This window comes from Crocodylus siamensis, chromosome 7 (assembly GCF_052110815.1).
Source record: "Crocodylus siamensis isolate JL-2025a chromosome 7, ASM5211081v1, whole genome shotgun sequence".
In the NCBI taxonomy this organism is placed as follows: Eukaryota; Metazoa; Chordata; order Crocodylia; family Crocodylidae; genus Crocodylus; species Crocodylus siamensis.
The window spans coordinates 97,568,620-97,590,976 of record NC_143401.1 but is presented as its reverse complement, the minus strand read 5'-3'; the positions used below and the strand labels follow the sequence as shown (position 1 = coordinate 97,590,976).

Sequence of the window (22,357 nt, the reverse complement as noted above, 5' to 3'; positions counted from 1 at the left end):
AGCACACGTGAGAGTGCTGCTACTGTGTGAGGCCTCCTTTTGCCTCGCCAGGGCTTTGACCTCACCATCCAGATGCGATGCGTATTGACCTGGCCTCTCTCTCCCCCACCCAGGCGCTGCATCCAGATCGTGCACAAGCTGCTGTGCTACCAGAAGAAATGCCGAGTCCGGCTGCACTACACGTGGCGGGAGCTGTGGTCAGGTACCTCCCCTTCTCCCACCCCTGCTCCACGCACCTGGGGGCTGCTGCTCCCATGCCAGGGTCCCAGGTCAGGTGCAAACGCTTGCAGCTGCACACAGCCCGTTCTCAGGAAGGGCTTTGCTTGGATTTCGTGGCTGCTGCAGGTGAATTTTGGCCTCCTCTGCAGCACTCTGGGCTTGTCTCGGATCCCTTAGCATCGTGGTGCCTGGTCCTAATCACCATGGTAGCGAGTGTCATCAGCCCTGATTGGGGCCCTGGAGGAATGGGCTTTCTGCCTTCAGGCGCTGAGAAAAGGGGAGGGCTTTTTGGCACTTCAAGGAGGGCTGGCAGTGCTAGACAGGGACCCAGCGGGTCCCGGGAGCCCAAGCCGTAGGGCAATGTCTCGGCCAGGAGGCAGCATGGAGGCATCTGCACAGGCTGCAGGCAGAGCTCCCTCCCCCTGAGCGAGCCCGGAGGCTCCCCGCACCCCCCCGGCCCCCAGGCCTGGTTTTGCAGCTATCAGTACAAGCGGCTCCATGGTTGAATGGTCTCGCTGGCAGGAACGGCGCCAAGCTTAAGCTGTCCCTTTCTTTGTGTCCTTCCCCCCTGCCGGGGGAGCCGGGGGGGGGGGGGGTCCTGGGAGGCTGCTGCTGCTCTTGCTAATTAGCTAGTGTTTGTACAGGGTTTAGTAATGTAAAGCACTTTAGAAGAGCAGGAAATGCTGCTCAGGCTGGGGGGGAAGCACTGGGGGAGGGGTGTGCAGGCACGTGTGTGCCATGCGTGGTGCCGTCGGGAGCACACTCGGGTTGGGCATCCATCCTCTGGGCAGAGCTGGAGGGCATCTGGTGCTTCCCCTGTAGCATCGCTGTGCATCTAGGAAGTGTGTGCTGCCAAGAGGACCTGCCCCGGCCACCCCGGGCTGACAGGCGTGTCCTGGCTGGGCCCGTGTCTGTCTCACGACTGGTTCTGACTCTGGGACCTGCTGCACTGTTAGGTTTCTAGCCCCTTTTTGAGCCACTGTTTGCTCTCCCCTGGCTCTGGGACAAATGCAGGGGTGTCCTCCCAGCTACTGTGCCCCTGACAGACAGCACCCAGGCAGGGTGCAGGGACTTCTGAGACCAGCTCCGCAGGGTCCTGTCTGGAGGGTCTTGCTGCAGCACTCAGGCTCAGCCCCACACTGCACTGGGGTGGGAAGGGATTTCCCCCCTGCTCAGACTGGTTGCACTGGGAGGTTTTGATTTCCTCTGCAGTGGAGGCACAGCCTGGGCCTGGGCTGTCTGCAGCACCCATGACCCCCCTGGCAGCAGCAGGACGTTGGTGGCCACGGCCCCCCTGTATCCCAGGGCTGGGGTCGGGGCAATGCCTGGGGCTGTGTCAGGGGTGACTGTGTCGTGCTGCTCCAAGGTCGGACGCAGGGTTTGATGGGGCTGATCCTGCTTCAGGCAGGGCCAGACTGGATGTGACCCCACAGCTCCCTGCCAGCCCCACGGCTCCGGGACTCTGTGGTTGCTTTGTGAGCACTGTGAGCAGAACGGTTGTTGCTGGAGCCCAGCCATCACCAGAGCCCGGCCATCGATGTGCCCTTGTCCAAAGCAGAGAGGCCGAGCAGCTGTGGAAGAGGGGCTGCTCCCTCTCGGAGAGGAGGTCTCACCCTCCTCCTGCATGACATTACCGTGGGGCTGTCGGCATATGGCCATTTCTCCCGTGACCGGTATTCGGTGTGCCCTGTGCCTTGGGGAGGAGCAACTGCCCCCACCCGGCTCTGGTACATGCAGCGTGTGCACTCAGGATCACAGGGTCAGAGTTGCAGTGTCTGCCAGCAAATGGTGGCTTGTGTACTGGGAGCCCACTAACACGGGGGTCCACTTGTACCCCCCTTGTGTCATAGCATCCCAGAGCCGCGGGGCACGCAGGGAGCTGTGGAGTCGCATCCAATCCCAACCTGGCCTGATGCAGGATCAGCCCCGTCCAAACCAGCCGAGACAAACCCCATGCCCAGCGTCGGAGCCACACAACACAGTCGCCCCGACAGCCCCAGGCATCACCCCTGCCCCTGGGACGCGGCGGGGCTGCGGCCGCCAACGTCCTGCTGCCGCCAGGGGGTCGAGGACGCTGCAGAAAGCCCAGGCCAGGCCATGCCCCCACTGCAGAGGAAGGCAAAACCCCCCCAGTCCAAACCAGTCTAAGCAGGGGGGAAATCCCTTCCTGCCGCAGTGGGGTTGAGCTTGAGCACAGGGGCAAGACCCTCCAGCTAGGACCCTGCAGGAGCATTGGCACAGCCCAGCCCAGCCCCAGCCCCAGCCCCATCCCCATCCCCAGCCCGGGCTGCAGCAGCAACAGCACCTTTAGGGAAGGATTAAACACCCCTGACACATGCAGCAGAAAGGGAGGTGTGGTGGGCAACCAGCACAGCCTAGAAGCCTGGGACACCCCACAGCAGAGCGCAGGCATTGCTGCACATAGAGCATCCCCCACTGGTGTCTGTCCAGCCTCTCCTTGAACCCTGCAGTGATGGAGGGTCCCCCTTCCCTGGTGTCTCTCCCATGGCCTCCCGGCTCTGATAGGGAAGATCTCCAATCTAAACCTGCTTTGCTGCAACTTCCAGCTATGGCTCAATGTCCTGCTCTGCAGCAAGAAAGTACTGCTTCTCCCATGGCTCCACCACTCGCTCCTCTCCTGCGTCCGGGGGCGCCTGGCCTCCCTGCAAAGGGAGAGGACCGTGCGGCAAGCCCAAAAGGATGGAGACCGGCAGCTGGCAGTTCAGTCCGTTCGTCACTGATCCTGCTTCAGGCAGGGCTTGGACTGGAAGTGACCTCTGGGGGGTCTCTGCCAGTCCTACAGCTCCAGGATGCTATGACACGGCAGGCCTTCAAGGATTCCCAGACTATGGCCTGGCCCCTCTCGAGTGCCTTTCCCACAAACTGAGCGTGGCCAGCTCCTTCCCTTGCGGTGAAAGGCAGATGAGTCTGGAGGAGGCAGAGCAGGGGGCCTGTTGACGAGAAATCAGGGCTGCATTATCCTCATGCAATGAAGCCCGGTGGTTGCAGTTGGCATCTGTACATTTGCGGGGTGCGAGGAACCCTGTCGGCCCCTGAAATGCAGGGAAAAACCCAGTCTTGACCGCCTTTGGGCTGGAGGCATTGGGAGGTTTCCAGTCAGAGGGGCCTGGAGCAGCCTCCAACACAGGACTGATCTGATGATGGAGCCTGGTGCTTTTCTGCTGAGCACAATCCAGGGAGCCCTGACTCGGGGTCCCAGGTCCTGTGCCCCCACGTGCAAAACCACCGCATGTCCTCGCACAGGGGACTCCTGTCCAAGCACGAGGCCCGCGGAGAGGGCAGTGAGGGGAAGTCCAGGCAGTGCCTTCAGGTCCCTGCTTCCCTGGGACCCCCCTAAACTGGGAGGGTCAGGGGTTGCCTGTGCTGGTGGGGAAGGCCTATTAATTAGTTGGAGCAGGTTGTAAGTAGTGGGCAGGGGGCAGAGCTGCAGGGCTCTGCAGGCTGGTGCTGTGCAGGCGCGTACAGCGATGCCAGAAGGGCCTTCTTGTGACTCACCGAAGCCTCGTCTAGAAAATACCTTGTTTCTCCAGCACCTCCCACCCGGGCGTTAGTGACAGCCTCTTGCTGGGGGCTGCCGAGAGCAGAGCCCTTCCTCCCAGTTGCTATGGCTCGCGGGAAGGGGCAGCCGCGTGCCCGGCCGACGAGGGGCTGCGCATCCCCATGTAATTACAAGCTTAAATCATTCCTCAAAATCTTTCATAGCGATGCCGCAGCAATTCATTAGGGCAGCTGACGGCAGAGCAGAGCTTAACGAATCAGCTCTGCTGTCAGGCAGGAGCCGGCGGCAGGTCCCAGGTTACTGTCAGATAAGCGTCCGGTTTCTCTTCTTTTAGCGCACTTCGTTTGACAGCTGCCGAACTCCACGCTGCAGCCAGTGCCCTTAAAATATGCATCCCCGGTCGCTGTTCCAGCACCCAGCGCCTTGGGTTTTCTCATTTCGGTACCTCTAGGGATAGACCGAGCTTTGGCCAAGATTGCCCAATCTGTCTTGTCCTTGGTTTCTCTATGAGCCCAGTGTGCCCTTGTTGCCAAGAAAGAGAACGGCATCCAGGGTTGCCTTGGTAGGAGCATTACCAGCAGATGGAGGGCAGTGATTCTTCCCCTCTATTCAGCACTGGGGAGGCCACATCTGGAGTCCTGTGTCCAGCTGTGAGCCCGCACGACAAACGATGTGGACAAGTTGGACAGAGTCCAGCGAGGGCAACAAAAATGGTTTGGGGCCGGGGGACGTGACTGGTGAGGAGAGGCTGAGGGAACTGATTGAGTCTGCAGAAGAGAAGACCGAGGGGGATTTGGTAACAGCACGGTTTCATTAGGGGCAGTCATGTCAGACCAACCTGATTGCCTTTTATGATCAGGTCACAAAGGCAATGGATGCAGGTGTTGCCGTGGACGTAGTCTTTCTCGACTTCAGCAAGGCCTTTGACACCCTCCCACCCCATCCTCATTAAAAAGCTAGGCGACTGTGGCATTGATGCCTACACCGTCAGATGGATTGCGGATTGGCTGAAGGGTCGCACCCAGAGGGTGGTGGTGGATGGGCCATATCTGAGCTGGGGGGAAGTGGGCAGCGGAGTCCCCCAGGGCTCGGTCCTGGGGCCCGCGCTGTTCAATCTCTTCATCAGCGATTTGGACAACGGGGTGAAATGCAGCCTGTTTAAATTCGCTGATGATACCAAAATTTGGGGCGAGGTGAGCACACTAGTAGGGAGGGAAAGACTGCAACAAGACCTGGATAGGTTACAGGCGTGGACTAGCAAAAACAGGATGCGCTTCAACACTGACAAGTGCAGGGTGCTGCATGTGGGCAGTAGTAACCAGCAGCACACTTATAAGATGGGAAACTCCCTTCTTGAGAGCACGGAGGCAGAAAGGGATCTTGGACTCATTATTGACTCCAAGATGAACATGGGCCGACAATACGAGGTCACGGTTGGCAGGGCTAACCGGACCTTGTCGTGCATCCACAGATGCATCTCGAGCAGGTCCAGGGAGGTGATCCTCCCCCTCTGTGCGGCACTGGTCAGGCCGCAGCTGGAGGACTGCGTCCAGGTCTGGGCGCCGCACTTCAGGAGGGATGTGGACAGCATGGAGAGGGTCCAGAGGAGGCCACTCACATGGTCAGGGGGCAGCAGGGCAGACCCTACGGGGAGAGGCGACGGGACCTGAACCTGTTCAGCCTCCACAAGAGAAGGCTGGGTGGGGACCTGGGATAGTCTATAAACTCACTAGGGGGGACCAGAAGGGTTTGGGGGAGACCTGGTTTCCCCGAGCACTCCCCCGCATAACAAGGAATAACAGCCACAAATTGTTGGAGAGGAGGTGTAGATCAGACATCCGTAAGAACGACTTCACGGTCAGGGCGGCTAGGGTCTGGAACCAACTTCCAAGGGAAGTGGTGCTGGCTCCTACCCTGGGGGGCTTTAAGAGGAGGCTAGATGCTTACCTGGCTGGGATCATTTGAGCTCAGGTTTTTTTTTTCTCCTGCCCTGGCAGGGGGTCGGACTTGAAGATCTGTAAGGTCCCTTTGACCCCACTTCTATGGTTCTGTGATTCTATGAACAGCCTCCACCTCCCTGCCGGGGGCTGCACAGAGGATGGAGCTGGGCTGCTCTCAGTGGGGGCAGACGACAGGACAAGGCGGAATGGGCTCATGCTGCAGCAAGAGAAGTTGAGGTTGGCTATTAGGAAAAACTGTCTCACCGGGAGGGTGGTGAAGCCCTGGGACAGGCTCCCCAGAGAGGTTTTGGAGCCTCCATCCTTGGAGGTGTTTAAGTCCCGGGTAGACAAAGCCCTGGTTGGGATGAAGTAGTTGGGACTGACCCTGCTTGGAGCAGGGGGTTGGACTAGATGTGACCTCCAGAGGTCTCTTCAGCCCTCATTTTTTATGATTCTGTGATTCTGTGTCTGCAGCCTGGGGACGCTGCTTGCTGGAGCAAACAGCAGCTCTGGTAATGCAGGGACAGGGAAATGGGCATCTTTCAGCAGTGATTTCCGGACGTGTGGGTCTGCCTCTGGATGGCAAGCAGCCTTGTTGCTCCCTGGAGCTCTGCTCTGGTGATTGGAGGCCCGGGGTATTGACCGCCATTAGCTTTTTGCTCCAGGTATCGATCGGGGAGGTGTTGGTGCATCGCTGTGCACAGCTGAGCAGTGTTTGAAACTGGCTCGTTGCATCGGTCCCGCCATCCCCAGCTGGCTGGCACGGGCTACAGCAGCTGTCTGGGGGGGCTGCCCCTCTCCATCCCCCAGGGAGGCTGGATCAATGCCTGTGCATCAGCCAGGCAGGGAGGGCAGTGCTGCTGCTGGCAGGAGAGCGATGGAAGAACCCGTTGATCCCACGGCCAGTGGCTGGAGAGAGGTCTCGCAGCCGACAGCTCTGGCCTCGGCTTCACTGCCCCCCTTCAGCTCACACGGCTGTCGTGATGCACATGGGCAGCTGGGAGGATAACCAGGGTCAGAAGGAGATAGGGTAGGTCCTGCTGGCCCATTGCGAAGGCTGCAGCCTCCACGTGAGGACATCCATGGCCTGAGGACGCTTGGAGCTGCAAGGGGAGAGAGGCAGGCTCTGCTGAAATCCCCTCCCCTTCGCCCTGCTCTGTGCCACTGAGGGAGCTGGAAGGAAATGTCTGCACGTCGTCTCTGTGCTGGGGGCTGCCTGGCCCCACGGTGGAGGCTGGGGGCTCCAGGCCTTGTTGCGCCCCACAGCCCCCTTCACCTTCTGCCCATGGCAGGTCGTGTGAGCCCCGGGGGGTGGCCAGCCAGCCCCTTGCTGCAGCTGTCACCATGCAGCCACACCTGCCATCTCGTCCTCCTCCACCAAGCTGCAGCAGCACCCTAGGGTACCTTGAGACCCTTTCAGGGGTGCCGCAGTAGGTTGGCACCTAGCAAGTAGGCTAGCACGACTTGCAGGAGAAACCTGGAGATTTCCAATAGGAGCCGTAGGGTTAAAACCATCAGGCCTGGCTTTGTCTGTGCTCTTTGCATCGGAAGAAGGATTATAAGATTTCTGTATAGGCAAAAAAGGAGTGAGAGCTCAGAGATGGCATTTTCCGAGCAGGGCTGGAGTCTCGCAGGGTTGAGGACAGTTGCTGTAGAGCCCAGGACCCAGAGCAGGTCCAGAGCCAGCTTGTGTTGGTGGCTGGGGGGAGGCATGGGGCAGGAGCATCTATGTTTTCTAGGGGCTGGTCCCCTTCCTTCCCCCTTTCTGCTGCTGTCCCTGGGCTGGCTCTGAGTTTACATGGCCATGACAGCCCTGCCACGCAGCCAAAGACAGAAACCATTGAAGCGGTGCCCGGAGAGGGAAGGACCTGGCCTGACATTGCACTGCAAGACACTGGTTCCAAGCAGCAAACAGCAAAGGGTTCTTTAAATCCTGCCTTTACACCCCTCACCTTGTGCTCTGGCTACCTCACTGGGCAGTTTGAAGTCCCAGACCCCCAGGAGCAGACCTGGGGAAGCTAAGGGCAAGTCCAGAGCTTGCCTCTGGTCCTAGGCAGTTTTCTGTATGAGGCCATTGCTGGGAAAGCTGCTGCTAGCCTCAGCATTAGCCCAGACATGTCTGGGGTCTGTTTCCATCTCTGCAGGCATTCAGCAGCGCAATCATGCTTCACGACGGTGACTTGAGAGCCCCTGAAATTAGCCCTGATTGCTTTCAGCTTTTGCTGCACTGGGCACCTCCAGGGTCTTGTCCTGCTGTGTCTCCATATCTGAGCCGGGTTTGCCCTCGGTGACCAGCATGGGGAGGTAGCACATCCATGGTGGGGCAGCTGCACCACAACTGGGGTAGAAAGTGGCCAAAGTCCACGTGTGCATTGCTGTCCCTGGGTCTAGGCAGCAGCGATGGTCAAGCTCTGGGTCTCCGGGCTCCGGCAGGGAATGCAGGGGGCAGGATGGAGGTAGCTGGAGGTCCCAGCAGGTACAAATGCTCGTTGTCAAGTGTCTCAATGGGAGATGGAGCAGACTTGACCTGCAAAGCAGCGAAGGCGAATAAACCCAGGACTCTGCGATATCTGTTTCCATAGGAACTGCCATGTGCTGGGTCAGACCCAGATCCGTCTTGCCCAGTCTCTGCTGTCATGCGGCAGCAGAGAGTGGAGGCTGAAAGGGTCCCGGCAGGTTTCCCCTGCTCCTCTCTCCCTTGCAGCCTTCAGGGTCCAGGCAGGTCCGATGCAGAGGCCGTGCCCCGCGCTTCCTGCTCAGTGGCAATCGATGCCCCTTTCCTCCAAGCACGTGTCCAACCCCATGTGAATCTGGCTGAGTTCTCGGCTCCCACCGCAGCTGGGGGCTGCAAACTCCCCCTTTAATCTCAAACTGGGGGAAACAATGTCCTGGTCTTCGTTTTAAACTGCTGGCCTGCTCATGTCATGCTGTGACCCCCTGTCTTTGTCTGGTGAGGGACAGTAATAAATCCCTAGGGGCTTTCTCTTCACCATTGAGTCTTTTGAAAGCCCTCATGTAAAACTCTCCAGCTTATATGGCCGGTTAGAAATCAGCCAGCTGCCTGGAAGGTCTCCGGGCCAGCGGGGGCTTCGCAGGTTGCAATGCCTGGCTGGGAAGAGCGGTGACTATTGCTGTTCTCTCTCGTAGCTCTGATCAACCTGCTGAAGTTCCTCATGTCCAACGAGACAGTGTTGTTGGCGAAGCACAACATTTTCACCTTGGCGCTCATGGTGAGCATGGGGCGGGGGTCTAGGGCTGGGGCTGTTTAATCAGGAGAAGAGGAGACTTGATAAGCTTTTGACTACAGCAGAGGTGGCTCTGTGATGGGACAGAGATTGCTTGTCCACTGGGGACAGAAGCAGACATCAGGGGCTTGAGTTGCCATGGAGGAGATTTAGCTTGGCTATTAGGAAGGACTTTATGGGAACACATTGCCCAGACCACTTGCAGGGTCTCCATCCCTGAGTGGCCTTAATTGCAGATTGGGCTGATTTAGACAGGGATGGTCTGACCATGAGGGTGAGGTTGGACTAGATGACCCAGGAGCCCTGCCAGCTCTGTGTCAATAGCTCCTGCAGGCAGGGTAGCCGGGAGATCTGACGTTTCCTCCAGAACTTGGCCCTCTTCCGTGGAGTAAACCAGGAGTGTTCAGGTTGGGGAAGACCAGACCAACCCCATGGGAGAAGGGGCATGTGGTGTTATGCATGCGTCTAGGATGCCACCTTCTCCAGTGGTGGCTGAACCCTGGGATTGGGGTCCAAGCCCTTGCACGCAGGCCCAGTGCTCCTGGGGACACCCCCCCACTGAGCCCAGGCTGGCAGGGGCCAGGCTGCCTGCAGGAGAGGGCTTTGTACAGCCATGTTGCAAAGAGCACGCCTGGAAAACGCAACCTTGGGGCTGGGGTGGGTCCAGTCACACTTCCTAGTCATGGCAGCTTCCCTGCCCAGCAGAGCCACAAGCCAGGCTGTGCCGCCAGCCAATGCAGTGTCGTTAAGTCTCCGACCCGTAATGAGATGACAGAGCCAGAAAAAGCCAGTGTCGGGTGACAGAGGACTGGGCAGGTGTCCACGGTTTGAGCGTGTGTTATGGCCTTTCTCTTGCAGGTTGTGAACTTGTTCAACATGTTCATCACATACGGAGACACCTTCCTGCCTACGCCCAGCAGCTATGACGAGCTGTACTACGAGATCATCCGCATGCATCAGAGCTTCGATAACCTCTACTCCATGGGTGAGTGTCCAACCGAGCCGGGCCACCACGGGTCAGACCAGCCTGCATATCCTACCTTAGAGGCCCCTGCTTGCCCTGTGGGTGTGTGCACAGGTGGGCATGCATGTGCTGGCACGTGTGCCAGGGTAGGAATTGAGGGAGGCTCAGCTTGTAGAAGACTCCGTGTTCTCTGATGCAAAAAGCACAATGCTTCTTTCTGTTGCGGGTCAGCCAGGGAGCAGGTGGCGTGGGTGGCCTCTTGCAGGCAGCAAGAGTGAAGGTCAGTGCGGCCCTGTCGCTGTGACTGAACGCTGGCAAGAGCTGCCGTGGTGCATCAGTCTCCCAGCTGGGGAAGCACGGCCTCAGCTGCAGGGACAGTGCAGCCCAATGCAGGACCTGGCGGCACAGGGCAGCAAGCACTGTTAATGCAAACAAGGAGCCTGGACAAGTGGTATAGGAGGCTCCCACCATTGCCAGAGCCAAGCAAGAAGGCAGTGTGTCCTGTCCTGTCCCATTCCCCACAGCCTGTTTGCAGAGACAGCAGCTTGCTGCACGCTGGCAAAGAGAGGAAACGGAGTCGTCGTCAGTGCCTGGGCTCTGGGAACAAGGTACAGATATCACGCAGAAGCAGGATCAAGCCCCGTGTGAATGAAGCCACGTCCATGAACAGCCGCAGCCGCCTGCTCTCCTGCCCATGTGCCCTCTGCCGATCCCTGTCCCAAAGGGCATGTTCCTCCTTGCCAGCCCCACAGAACTGCCTGGGATGGCACAGGAGAGAAGACCCTCCAGGGCCAGGGAAGAGAGGGGCATTCGCTGCCGCAGCTGCACTCATGCGGCCTCCTCTGAACTGGGGATGCCTGCTACTGCCGCAGGGCCTTTGTCCCATGGCCAAAGGGCCAGGGAGGCCTTTAGGGCCCCGAGCAAGCCAGGAGGAGCCCCAGCCTCCCAGGAACCAAGCCCCTGCTCTGGGCAGTGGTGCCTGGGTGTCCTCTGGGCAAAGCTGCAGAGAAGTGGAGCGATGCAGACTCCTTCTCCCCCAGGACAGTTGTGGGTGTCTGAGCCAGGAGGTCTTGCTAGTACCAGCTCTGGGTTGCTTGTTTCCTCCTGGGCTGACTGAACAGAGGCTGAGGTTCAGAGGAGGAGAAGCTGGAGCCTGGAGGGCCATTGCCTCTTGAGCGTCTCGGCTGCAGGGAATCGGGCCCAGGGCATCTGCCTGGTCTCTGTGCAAGTCTTGGCTCCACCAGGCTGACAGTTGGATCTGCTTCTTGAAGCCAGGTGGATGGTCCCAGATGGACCTGGCTGGGTGCTGCCCAGAGGATGGTGGCGGCAAGGAGGTCTTATCACATAGGAAGACAAGATGCACCTTGGGGGGAGACTCTAGCCCCAGAAACAGCATTGTTGGGCAGGTAGATCTGGAAACCTCCACACTCCCATGCGATCGCTGCCAGTACAGATGAAATGCCAGGACTTGGTCCCCTTCCCTGCTTTGTCCTGTGCTCAGATGCCAAGGCTGTTGGAGCCCTGGAACCGCGTGGCTTTGAACCCAAGCCATGGGCCATCTGACTGCAGTGCCCCGGGGTGCCCTGCCTCTTGTGGAGCCTCGTCCATCCTACTCACCGGCCTGTTCGAGCCCATCTGTGACAGGACCAGCACAGGAATGCTAATCCCGGTCTGCAGCACTGGTGGCTGGAGAAGCCAAGAATTGCTCTCTGCTGAGATAGGCTTAAATCCCTGGACATTGTCCGGTGTGGACAGAGCCCAGAGCCAACGGGAACCAGAGCAGAAGGAGACGAACACGGAGAAGCTGCTGGGGCTTAGTGCATGCACACGCAACAGGCTGACTGTGGGGACCAGGCCATTTGGTGCCATGATAAGTAGTAGAGCAGACATACCACATGCAGCCTTACCCCAGTGTAAGTCCCTGTAATCCAGGATAACATTACCCCTGCGACTGTGTAGGTTGTATTGGTGAATGAGCTGTGTGTCTGCAGCCTTGGGCAGTTCACCCCAGCTGGCTCTCCACCCCTCCAGCTGTCAGGGGCTGTCATAGGCCTGCTCCAGGCAGCCAGCTTACGAGGGCTCCTTACTGTGGGGTAAAATCCAGGCACACTGCATTGCGTGCTCACTCTGTGACCCGTACAGAGGTGATACCTGGAGGTATCGCATGCAAGATACAGGTGAGATGTTGGAATGAAGCTGGGGGTCAATCACACAATCAACACACGCACGCTCATGCATGTACACATACTCACACTTGCATACCCGTCCATATGCCCAGGCAGCACACGCCTGCACTCCTGTTTTTTGTCCTTGTTGTTTCCTGTACGCAGCCTCCAAGGCAATGGCCTGGGCCAAGGCAGAAGTAGGAAGCCTCGTGCTGGGCTGGGTTACGTCCCTTAGCTCCGTTCTCTCGCGGGTGCTGGGTGCTTTGGCCTCACTGCATCCTTGGCCGGGCAGGATCAGGCCACTGCAGGTGGGCAGGCATCATGCTGGGGCTGGTACATGCTGGCAGACCCACCACTCTCTCTCTTCTCTCTCTGTCTTCCAGTTCTGAGGCTTTCGACCAATGTGGGCCAGTGGAAGGAGCCTGCAAGCAAGGTGACCCATGCACTGGTCAACATCAGGTGAGGGGTGGAGCTAACCCCTTCTAGGGGGCTCTGGGCTGCTGGGGGACTTGGAAGGGAGAGAGCCAAGGGCTGTTTTCTAGTGATGGATGCTTTGCTCTCTCAGGGGCTCTGAGTACCTTGAGCCTGGCGTGGGCGCGTGTGAGCTACTCCTCCCAGAGGCAGGCAGGCAGCAGGGGAGAGCGCGGTGCTGGGGGTCTCCCATGCTGCATCCCATTGCAGCTCAGTCCTGCTGCAGGACGGGGTGTCTGGTGTCCCTTGCTTTAAGCTGCTGTTTGTGCTGTTTGTGGCCCCTGCTCCATTGGCACCCGTGAAACCCTCCAGCTAAAGGTCTGGTGCGGGTGGGAGTGGCTGCCCTCGTGGACAGGTTGTTCCAGGGTGGTGATGGGGTCTGGCCCTGCCTCTGAAGCCAAGCTGAGGGCGCAGCGTGGGGCTGAGGGGAGGGGAGAGAAGAATCTACTGGTAACGTGTAAATTGAGCAGAGGAACAGGAAGTAGAGGAGTGGGGGGGTGTCCGTGTGTGCATGTGTATGTGTGTGGGTGTGTTTGTAACCAAGGTGCCCATCACTGTCCTAGTTGCTCCCTGAGTGCTGTGCCTCCCTGCCCCATTCATTGTGTCAGGGGGTTTAATCCTTCCCCAGAGGCGCTGGGTGCTGCAGCCCAGGCTGGGGGTGGGGCTGGGCTGTGCCAATGCTCCTGCGGCACCAACTCCGCAGGGTCCTGGCTGGAGGGTCTCGCCCCTGCGCTCAGGCTCAGACTGATGCTGCACTGGGGCAGGACGGGATTTTCCCCCTGCTCAGACCAGTCGCATAGCGGGGTTTTGCCTTCCTCTGCAGCAGGGATACAGCCTCAGCCTGGGCTGTCTGGAGTGTCTACTAGCTCCTGTTGCAGCAGCAGGACATTGGTGGCTGCGGCCCTCCTGCTTTCCCAGAGGCAGGGGCGGGGGCAATGCCTGGGGCTGTGTTAGGGTGACTGTTGTGTGGCTCTGAGGTTGGACACAGGGTTTGTCTGGGCTGATTTGGATGGGGCTGATCCTGCCTTAGGCAGGGCTTGGACTGGGTGCGACCCCCACAGGTCCCTGCCAGCCCCACGGCTCTGGGACTCTGTGATTTCCTTCCCGTGCAGCCCATGGGCTCAGCCAGCAGCAGGCCAGATGTTGTTTCATAGTTTATAGTTTCATAGTAGCTAGAGTCGGAAGGGACCTAGGTAGATCATCTAGTCCGACCCCCTGCCTTGGCAGGAAAGAGCACCGGGGTCAGATGACCCCGGCAAGGTGCTCATCTAACTTCCTTTTAAAAATCCCCAGGCTAGGAGCCTGCACCACTTCCCCTGGAAGCTGGTTCCAGGCCCTAGCCGCCCTGACTGTGAAGTAGCGCCTCCTAATATCTAATCTAAACTTACCCTCCGCCAGTTTGTGACCGTTATTCCTGGTCACTCCTGGCAGCGCACGGGGGAACAGGGACTCCCCCAATACCTGCTGATCCCCCCTGACCAGTTTGTAGCAGGCCACAAGGTCCCCCCTTAACCTTCTCTTGTGGAGGCTAAACAGGTTCAGGTCCCGTAGCCTATCCTCATAAGGCCTGCCCTGCTGACCCTTGATCATACGAGTGGCCCTCCTCTGAACTCTTTCCATATTGTCCACGTCCCTCTTGAAGTGTGGCGCCCAGAACTGGACGCAGTACTCCAGCTGCGGCCTGACCAGTGCCGCATAGAGGGGGAGGATCACCTCCCTGGACCTGCTCGAGATGCATCTGTGGATGCATGACAGGGTACGGTTGGCCTTCTTGACTGCCTCCCCACACTGCCGGCCCATGTTCATCGTGGAGTCAATGACGACTCCAAGATCCTTTTCCGTCTCCGTGCTGGCAAGAGGGGAGTTCCCCAACCTGTAAGTGTGGTGCCGGTTCTTCCTCCCCATGTGCAACACCTTGCACTTATCAGTGTTAAACCCCATCCTATTCTCATCCGCCCACCGTTGCAACCTGTCAAGGTCAGTTTGTAGCCTATTGCACCCTTCTAGTGCACCCACATCCCCCCACATCTTAGTGTCATCAACAAACTTGAACAGGGTGCTTTCTACCCCCTCATCCAAGTCACTGACGAAGATGTTGAACAGTGCGGGCCCGAGGACCGAGCCCTGGGGAACCCCACTGCCCACATCCTTCCAGGTCGAGAAGAACCCATCCACTACCACCCTCTGGGTGCGGCCCTCCAACCAGTTGGCGACCCATTTGACCGTGTGGGCATCGACACCACAGTCTCCCAGCTTTTTGATGAGGACAGGGTGAGAGACAGTGTCGAAAGCCTTCCGGAAGTCCAAAAAGACTACATCCACAGCAACCCCTGCGTCTAATGATTTGGTGACCTGATCGTAAAAGGCCACCAGGTTGGTCTGACAAGACCTGCCACTGATGAACCCATGTTGGTTGCCCCTGAGCATGCATTCCCCCGCAAGGCCCTCCTGGATGTGTGCCAGGATAATTTTTTCAAAGAGCTTACCCGGGATTGAGGTAAGACTAACTGGCCTGTAATTTCCTGGGTCCTCTTTTTTTCCCTTTTTGAAGATAGGGACCACATTGGCCCTCTTCCAGTCCTCCGGCACCTCGCCAGAGCACCACGAGGTTGTTCGGGGCTGCTGGTCCCAACACACTCATGTCCCAGCCTCAGGATTGCAGGGCAGTTCTGCTCCTTGCACCCACCTCTTCCCTGGCCCAAGTCTCGGCCTACCAGCAGGAGGGTGCCGAGGGCCAGCTTCCTTCCAGCGCCCTGGGAGGTCCAGAGGCGCTACGGAGATGCCGTGCTCCATCCGCATCGCCTGCTCTGCAGTGCTGGGACTCTGTGATCCTCATTAATGCGGCGCGTGGCCGTGCCGGGGGAGCGCAACCTTCCCTTGGTGAGAGGGGAAGTGTCTATGCTGACTCAGCAGCCACCAGCTCCCTGCAGCGACTCGGCTGCAAGTCGGGGCTGGGGAGAAGCCACGGGGGCTCGGTTGCAGAGGCCGGCACTGGCAGCACAGGGCCGGTGGGGCAGCGAGGCCAGGATGTCACCACATCACACCCAGATCTCTCCCTGCTTGGTTGTTCCCGCTGGCCAAGAAGCAGCCGCCGGGTGCAAGGCGAGGGAGGCTGCATCTCATTCCCTGAGGCCTGGCCTCAGATCCAGGCAGGTTTCAGCTGCTCCAGATTCTGGCTCCTGCTTTCCTTGATGAGGACCCGGAGACGTCCCCAGGGCTCCTGAAAACTCTGGTGCTCTCGTTCTGGACCGATTCGTTGGTGCCCTGTCCAGCGCCGCCTTGTCATGCTGAGGGAGTCTCACGGGAGTCCTGGCTGTCCTCGGCCTGAAGGCATAGTGCTGTTTGAGACTGTGATGGATGAAGATGCCACAGCCAGACGCAGTTACCGGGCTTAGGACTGGAGCCCCTGGGTGAGACTTAATGTCCCGCGACCATCTGATGTTCCTGCCCTCGAAGGTTGTGGCTGTGCGGGCGGAGAAGTGGCAGGGGGAGAGCTCATGCCCCCAGGCTCTTGCAGCCACCTATCTAGAGCTCCCATGGGTCCCGGAGACCGGGGCAGGGCCGGCTGTGCCCCGTGCGGGGAGAAGGTGGATGGTAGAACAGAGTCTTACCCATAGCTTGCTGCTGCCTGAGGTGCCACCACGTCGGGCCTGGAGAACGATTGCTCCCGTCCTCCCGTAACAGCCCGGTGCCTCTTGGAAACTGCTGATGAAACCTTCCCGCAGGACGCTCAGCGCCCTGGGACCCGGTGTGTACGGCTCTGTCTGCGGGGCTCCCAAGAGCAGCGAGAGGCCGGTGGCTTTCCCTGTCTCGCTGCCTTGTGGGCTAGTTGGGACCAGCCCTGGTATTCATCGGTTGGAAAAGCGACCTTTGCACCTAGGAGAAAATAAGCAACTTTGGAGCCAAGTCGTTCTTCGAGGCTAATGAGCCCCTTTCAGACAACGCCTCCCCCGTTGGCATTTAATGAGGCCCTTATTAATGCCAGGTTCAAGGGGGCATCTTCTGAGGGCTGGCGGCACTGGCGAGGTGGCGCCTGCATCGCTCCGCTCCTTTAATAAACTCTCCCCTGAGCCATGATTTCCTCAAGGTGAATAAATAGATTAACCCAGTGATGAATGAACTGAACCGCCTGCTGCTGGTCTCCATCCTCATGGGCTCGCCACGCAGTCCTTTCCCTTTTGCAGGGAGGCCTGGCGTCCCTGGACGCTGGAGAGGAGCCGGTGGTGGAGCCACAGGAGGAGGTTTCAAGTCCGTGAAGGGCTGCCCTGACGATGAGGGAAAGCAGGAGCAGGACATGGAGCCGTGGCTGGAAGTTGCAGTGAGGCGGGTTTAGATTGGAGATCTGGCAAAGCTTCTTCACTGTTAGGGCTGGGAGGGATAGACACCAGGGAAGGAGGGGGGGAAATTCAGGGATTTCCCCCCTGCTCAGACTGGTGCAGACTGGGGGGTTTTGCCTTCCTCTGCAGCGGGGGCACGGCCTTGGCCTGGGCTCTCTGCAGCGTACTCGACCCCCCGGCAACAGTAGGACATTGGCGGCCATGACCCCCCTGTATCCTGGGGGAGGGGGCGATGCCAGAGCTGTGTCAGGGGCAACTGTGTTGTGCTGCTCCAAGGTTGGACACAGGGTGTGGGCTGGTTTGGACGGGGCTGATCCTGCCTCCGGTGGGGCTGGGCCTGTAGAGGACCACTGGGGATATGCAATGCTGAGCCGCTTGTGGGGCACCCTTAGCGGAGACCCCTGGTGCTGGACCCTCAACGGGCTGACAGTAAGGCAGCTCCCCTTGCATGACCAGGGGCCTCACCCTGCTGTCCTCTGTGCTCCCATCACTATTGATTGCCAAGCCAGACAGGAAACCTGCTTTGGTGACAGCATAATGACTCAATTAAGCTGTTTGCTCAGGTGAAGCGTTAACGACCTTTGACACACTGCCACCACTAATCAGGCCTGCCCCATCTCCCCACCCTTGTTCACACCAAGGCAGAGAGCATCTTTGGGGGTCATCAGGTCCTTGCTGAAAGGGGCCAAGCTGGAGCTGCTGATCTGCAGCTGCCAGGGAGGTGCCAGCAAGGGGGAGGCAGGCGCGGAGCCAGGGGTGCTCACCCAGGGAGCCACAAGGTGCTTTCAAGGGTGTTGTGGGGTGTCACACCCCGTTAGCACAATTAGGCATGCAAACGGGATCACAAACCTAGAGATTGACATAGGAATCCATTGCCGGGGTCAGCCCAAGGCCTTTGCAACACAACCACTGTCTAGTATTTTTCTGTAGGCAGAAAAAGAGTGCAGACTAAGAGCTGGCATTTTCACAAGGGGACCGCAAGTCCAGAAAGGGTGAGGCCCCCGCTGGTCCAGCCTGAAGAGTGGCTCATGCTCGGTACAGGGAGAGAGGGAAGGATGCTCTTGTACCTTCACTTTTATTAAAATCCCTTTGTGTCAGCATTAATCTGACCCCCCTGAGTCTCCTGAGGAGGCCAATAAGGATAATTAACCTTGCTTTGCATGTGGAAAGTTGCAGTGTAGACTCGACAGCTCATGCAGTAAGGGCATAGGAGGAGGAGGAAGCCCCGGATGGAGGGACTGGCTGGGAGATCCCTCTGTGTGTCCCATCCTCAGTGTGTTTGCCCTGTCATGTTGCTGCTGAGGGGTCTTGGCATGGCAGAGGTGCCCTAGAGCTCTCCTGCCATTGCTTCCTCCCCTGCCGTGCACTTCCTCATTGGCAGTGCTTCCCTTGGTGCCAGCTGAGCCTGGTCCAGGCTGGTGCTTTCCCCTCCTCTGGGCGACCAGGGGCAGCCTGAGAATCCCATCCCATCGTGGGGCAGGCGTGCCAGGATCCAGCCGTGTCCTGCCTGGGCTCTCCATCCCCCATGGCCGGTCACACACCTGGATCCCAGGCCAGTGCCATCTTGCTTTATCCCCCTCCATCTCATGCCCCAGCTCCTTTGGGCGACAGCCCCATTCTAGGGGCAGGGCTGGTTACTGAAGCACTGGGACATGGGCCGGTTCTGCTGGCATAGGTAGGAGGTCACCCCAATGCCCTGAGGGATGCTTTTTCCCCCTCAGTGACTCCTTCCCTCTGTGAGGAGCCTGCCCCAGGCCATCCTGACTGGCTCCAGGCAGCCTCCGTCATCCCAGACAAGAGCCCCAAACTGTTTGCATCATGGGCAGCTTCGTGTCATGCTGTAACAGGGTGCTCTGTCCGTTTAAGAAGGGGCAGCCAGCCCCATTAAGGACATTCAGCTGTGACCCAGCTGCTAGCAAGGGAGCATCCCCATGTGAGCATGAAGCCGCAAAGGAGAGAGCTGAGAGGAGCCAAACTGCAAGGCAGCGGGTGCTGGGAGTGCAGAAGCAGGTTGTGAGCTGAGCAGCTTGCAACAAGGGGCCAGGCCGCAGAGCTGGGGCCAGAGCCGGGGCCTCCCTTGCAGTGCCCGGGGCCAGGCAACGGGGCTTGGATCAGCAGATTTGACCTCCAGCTTCTCCCTACGGTTCTCCAGGTTCACACAGCAGCAGGGTGAGGCGTGCAGCGTGGCCAAGGTCATGGCCAGCTGGCGAGGGAGCGGGCATGGAGATGCCCACAGCCATGCAGCACCACTGGCTCACCGAGGCATTGCTGCCTTTCTCCTCTCACTCCTCTGCCCGCAGCCGGGCTGTGACCTGGGGGCACGGGGGCTCTGCTCTGAGGCTTCCTTGCAGACCTTCCTGGCCTGGCGCCGATATTTGGATTTGCTGTGGGAAGTGAGCCCAGGCAGTCAGTCCCTGCCCGTGGAGCCAGCTGGGCCTCTTTACCTGCCATTGCTCTCCTGCCTGACTCCTGCGGTCGGCTGCCAGCTCAGCACAGTTCTCCAGTGGCCGGTGTGTCCAGTTACTGCTTGCATGCGGCTCCATGGCGTGACAGAGCACGGGGAGGGCATTTCTTGGGGCAACTGGCGGTCTCTGGCCCCGCTTCCACCATGTGCTCCACAGAGCGGCATAGCCAGGCGGGATCCTCCGTTGCATCGCCAACTGTGCAAAGCTGCACTGCACCGAGGGCTGCACCACCAGATGTTTCCTTCCAGCTGTTTCACGGAGCAGCCCAGACCTGCTTGACTAGATGGAGCTCCCCTGTGCGCCCACGATGGGCTCAGCGCCTCTGGCCCGGGGTCCACTGCTTGGCTCCCTGCTTCGCCGCTGCCGATGGGATGGGAACATGAAGAAGACTTAAGACTTACACCGGGCTCCTCTGGCTTGACGATGTGAAGTGGGGGGCATCTGAATGGGCCACGCCAGTGGCTCCTTGACGGTACCTGCCTTTGCCCGATTTTAGGTGGCTTGTGCACGGTCTGTGACAGCCTGACCATGGGGAGAGCGCCGTGGCCACGGTGCATACTGCACAGGCCCTTCAGACCCTCCGACATTCATCTATCGGCAGGTTCCTGCCTCTTGAGGCTTCCCTCCAGCAGCTGAGACAGCAGCAAGGTGCAGGTTTCCTTTTGGAAGGGCAGTGCTACGATGAGCAATGGCAGCTTTGGCATTTTATGTGGCACTGAGGATGTCCTCCAGCTGCGTCCTGGCTAGCTGGTTTCAGCCTCACAGTTGGCACCTTTTCCATGTCATCTTGGCCCAGCTGGGAGCTGAGCAGGCCATGGGTCCCACGCGGCCGTTTCCATCCCGAGGGACGCTCCAGCCAGACCAGGCTCGAGGCACCATGCGAAGCACCGACCAACTGCCTGTGCTGTGCCTTTTGTGAGTGAGAAGTTGCGGGGACTCGTCTCCCTGGGCATCGCATCCAGCACGAAACGAACGCCTCCCTTCGACAGAGGGAGAGCATTCAGCCGCTTTCTTCCTGAACGCAAACAGTCTAAATACCATTGTGGGCTTGTGATGTCTTAAATAACACCGTAATCACCAGACAAATGGGATCCAGGCAGTCTGCTTCTCTCTTCCCCCTCCTGTTTGGAGGAAATCTGTTGCTCCCAGCAGCCACCAGGATTATTATTCCCACCGTAGGGCCGGGCTGTGGGATTTGTGCTTATTGAAAAAAAAAAAAAAAAAAAGCATTTAATATTCAGCAATGTTGGTTTTCTTTTTTTTTCCCCTTAATATTTCATACTGGTGGGAGGCCTACAATTTAATTTAGCTTTAGAAACATAAATGCGCTGTTCCCTTAATATTTCCTTTAGGACTGCCTTGACAAAGTACCAGCTCGTTAAGTACATCTGCTCATTAAGGTAATGAAGTGCCTGCCTCCGTCCTGAACTCGGCGCAGTGCTGATGGATCGTTAGCACGGCTGCAAGAGCTGTGATCCACTCCTGGGCTGTCGCAAAGCTGGGAATCAGCCCCCCTTGCCCAGGAGGGGTGGAAAGGGCTGCAAGAAGACTTGTGTTGTATTTAAACACGTGTGTACGCATGTGTGCCCGCACATGCTAGCTTTCCACCATAGCACTTTTTCCCAGGCGTTTTCCCCCATGGACAGGCAGATGCTTTTGTTCCAGGAGCAGAAGAGGTATGAGGCTCACGCAGTCCTCGGGTACCAGGCAGCTCAGCAATAGCCAAACCTCTCTGGGGTGGAAGAGGGAGGGGAGCTGGAACGAACTGTGTTTTTCTTCCAAAATGTGAAACCATCTCCTGGTCTCAGACATCTCTGCATCTAATTTAGACCCTGTCAGACTCAGCAGGAGCTGAATTGAGCTGAATTATAGTAGCTCAGAGCACCAGGGCTTTTCGGGGGAGGCGGCTGCTTTGTGCTCCAGACTGTGAGGCCTTTGTTTGAAACACGGTGCTGTAGCCCTTGTAGCGGGAAGGGTAATCTCCGGGGCGTGCCCAGGATGGGGACCACCGACTGCAGTAGCCCTCGTGGGATGGTCCCGTTCAGCCGAAGGAGGGGTTAACTCTGGAGGTGGCAGCATTTGCAGTGACCCCGTTGTTGGCATTGGGGGCTGCTGTCCCCAAGGGGGGACGGCTGGGGAGCACTGATGGATGGAGCCCCACAGGTTGCGGGGTGACCTCCTGGTACCCAACAGACGGAGGATTTTGGGGGCTTGTGGATGGGCACCGGGGGGGATCCGCAAGGCACCCGCGACTCCCGTCAGCCGACCTTGCTGCAGAGAGCGCACGGTTCAGGCGCTTTGTCTTGTAGCTGCTGTATGATTAATTAGGCTGTCTCCGTGCCTGTTAATTACAGCAACATCTTTCCCCTTGCAAGCTGGATTGTGAAAAGTTTGGGAGCCTGCTTGGCAGGATGGCGGGGGCCATGAGGCCTCCACGGCCTGGGGGAGGGGGACCGGCACTTTCTGGCTCGGTGAGTTGGGCTTCAGTCGGAGCAAAGGCAGGAGGCAGCGCTGGCGTTCGTGGCTGGGGTCGGGACCCTCTGACGGGGACAAAGAACCGGTGTCCCGACCTCGGAGGTGAAACTCCTCCTTCCTGCAGGTTGTGCGTTTTGCAGCACAAGGCAAAGCTTCCTCTGCCAGCCCTGGGGTGGCAATAGGATACACTTCCTTTTGCTGCATCGGGATCACAGGGCTGCTGCATGCTGGGTCAGACCCCAGGCCCGTCCTGCCCAGTCTCTGCCATGCAGAGACTGCCACGGAGAATAGCCAGGGTCTGACCTGGGTTTTCCCCCTGCTCCTCTCTCCCTTGCAGCCTTTAGGGTCTAGGCAGGTCTGATGCAGAGGCCGTGCTCAGTAGTGACCGGTGCCCCCCTCCTCCAAGCACATGTCCGACCCCTTGTGAACCTGGCTGAGCTCTTGTTGCTCCTGCGAGCCACGAGCTCCACCGTTTCATGCCACGCTGGGTGAAACAGAAGGTCCTGGTGTTTGTTTTAAGCTGCCAGCCTGCTCATGCCATGCGGTGACCCCTGTT

At 58.8% G+C, this 22,357-nt stretch overlaps 1 protein-coding gene across 3 annotated transcripts in view; it reads left to right on the top strand.

Moving 5' to 3' along the window:
- ARMH3 (armadillo like helical domain containing 3) overlaps window positions 1–22,357 on the top strand; it is a 92,172-nt gene that overhangs the window by 43,836 nt on the left and 25,979 nt on the right. For all 3 annotated transcript variants that reach the window (XM_090057232.1, XM_090057230.1, XM_090057231.1), the window contains exons 20-23: window positions 114–202; window positions 8,827–8,909; window positions 9,783–9,909; window positions 12,437–12,512. In XM_090057232.1, coding sequence (XP_089913358.1) covers window positions 114–202; window positions 8,827–8,909; window positions 9,783–9,909; window positions 12,437–12,512 — 375 coding nt within the window. The remainder of the gene's footprint in view (window positions 1–113; window positions 203–8,826; window positions 8,910–9,782; window positions 9,910–12,436; window positions 12,513–22,357) is intronic.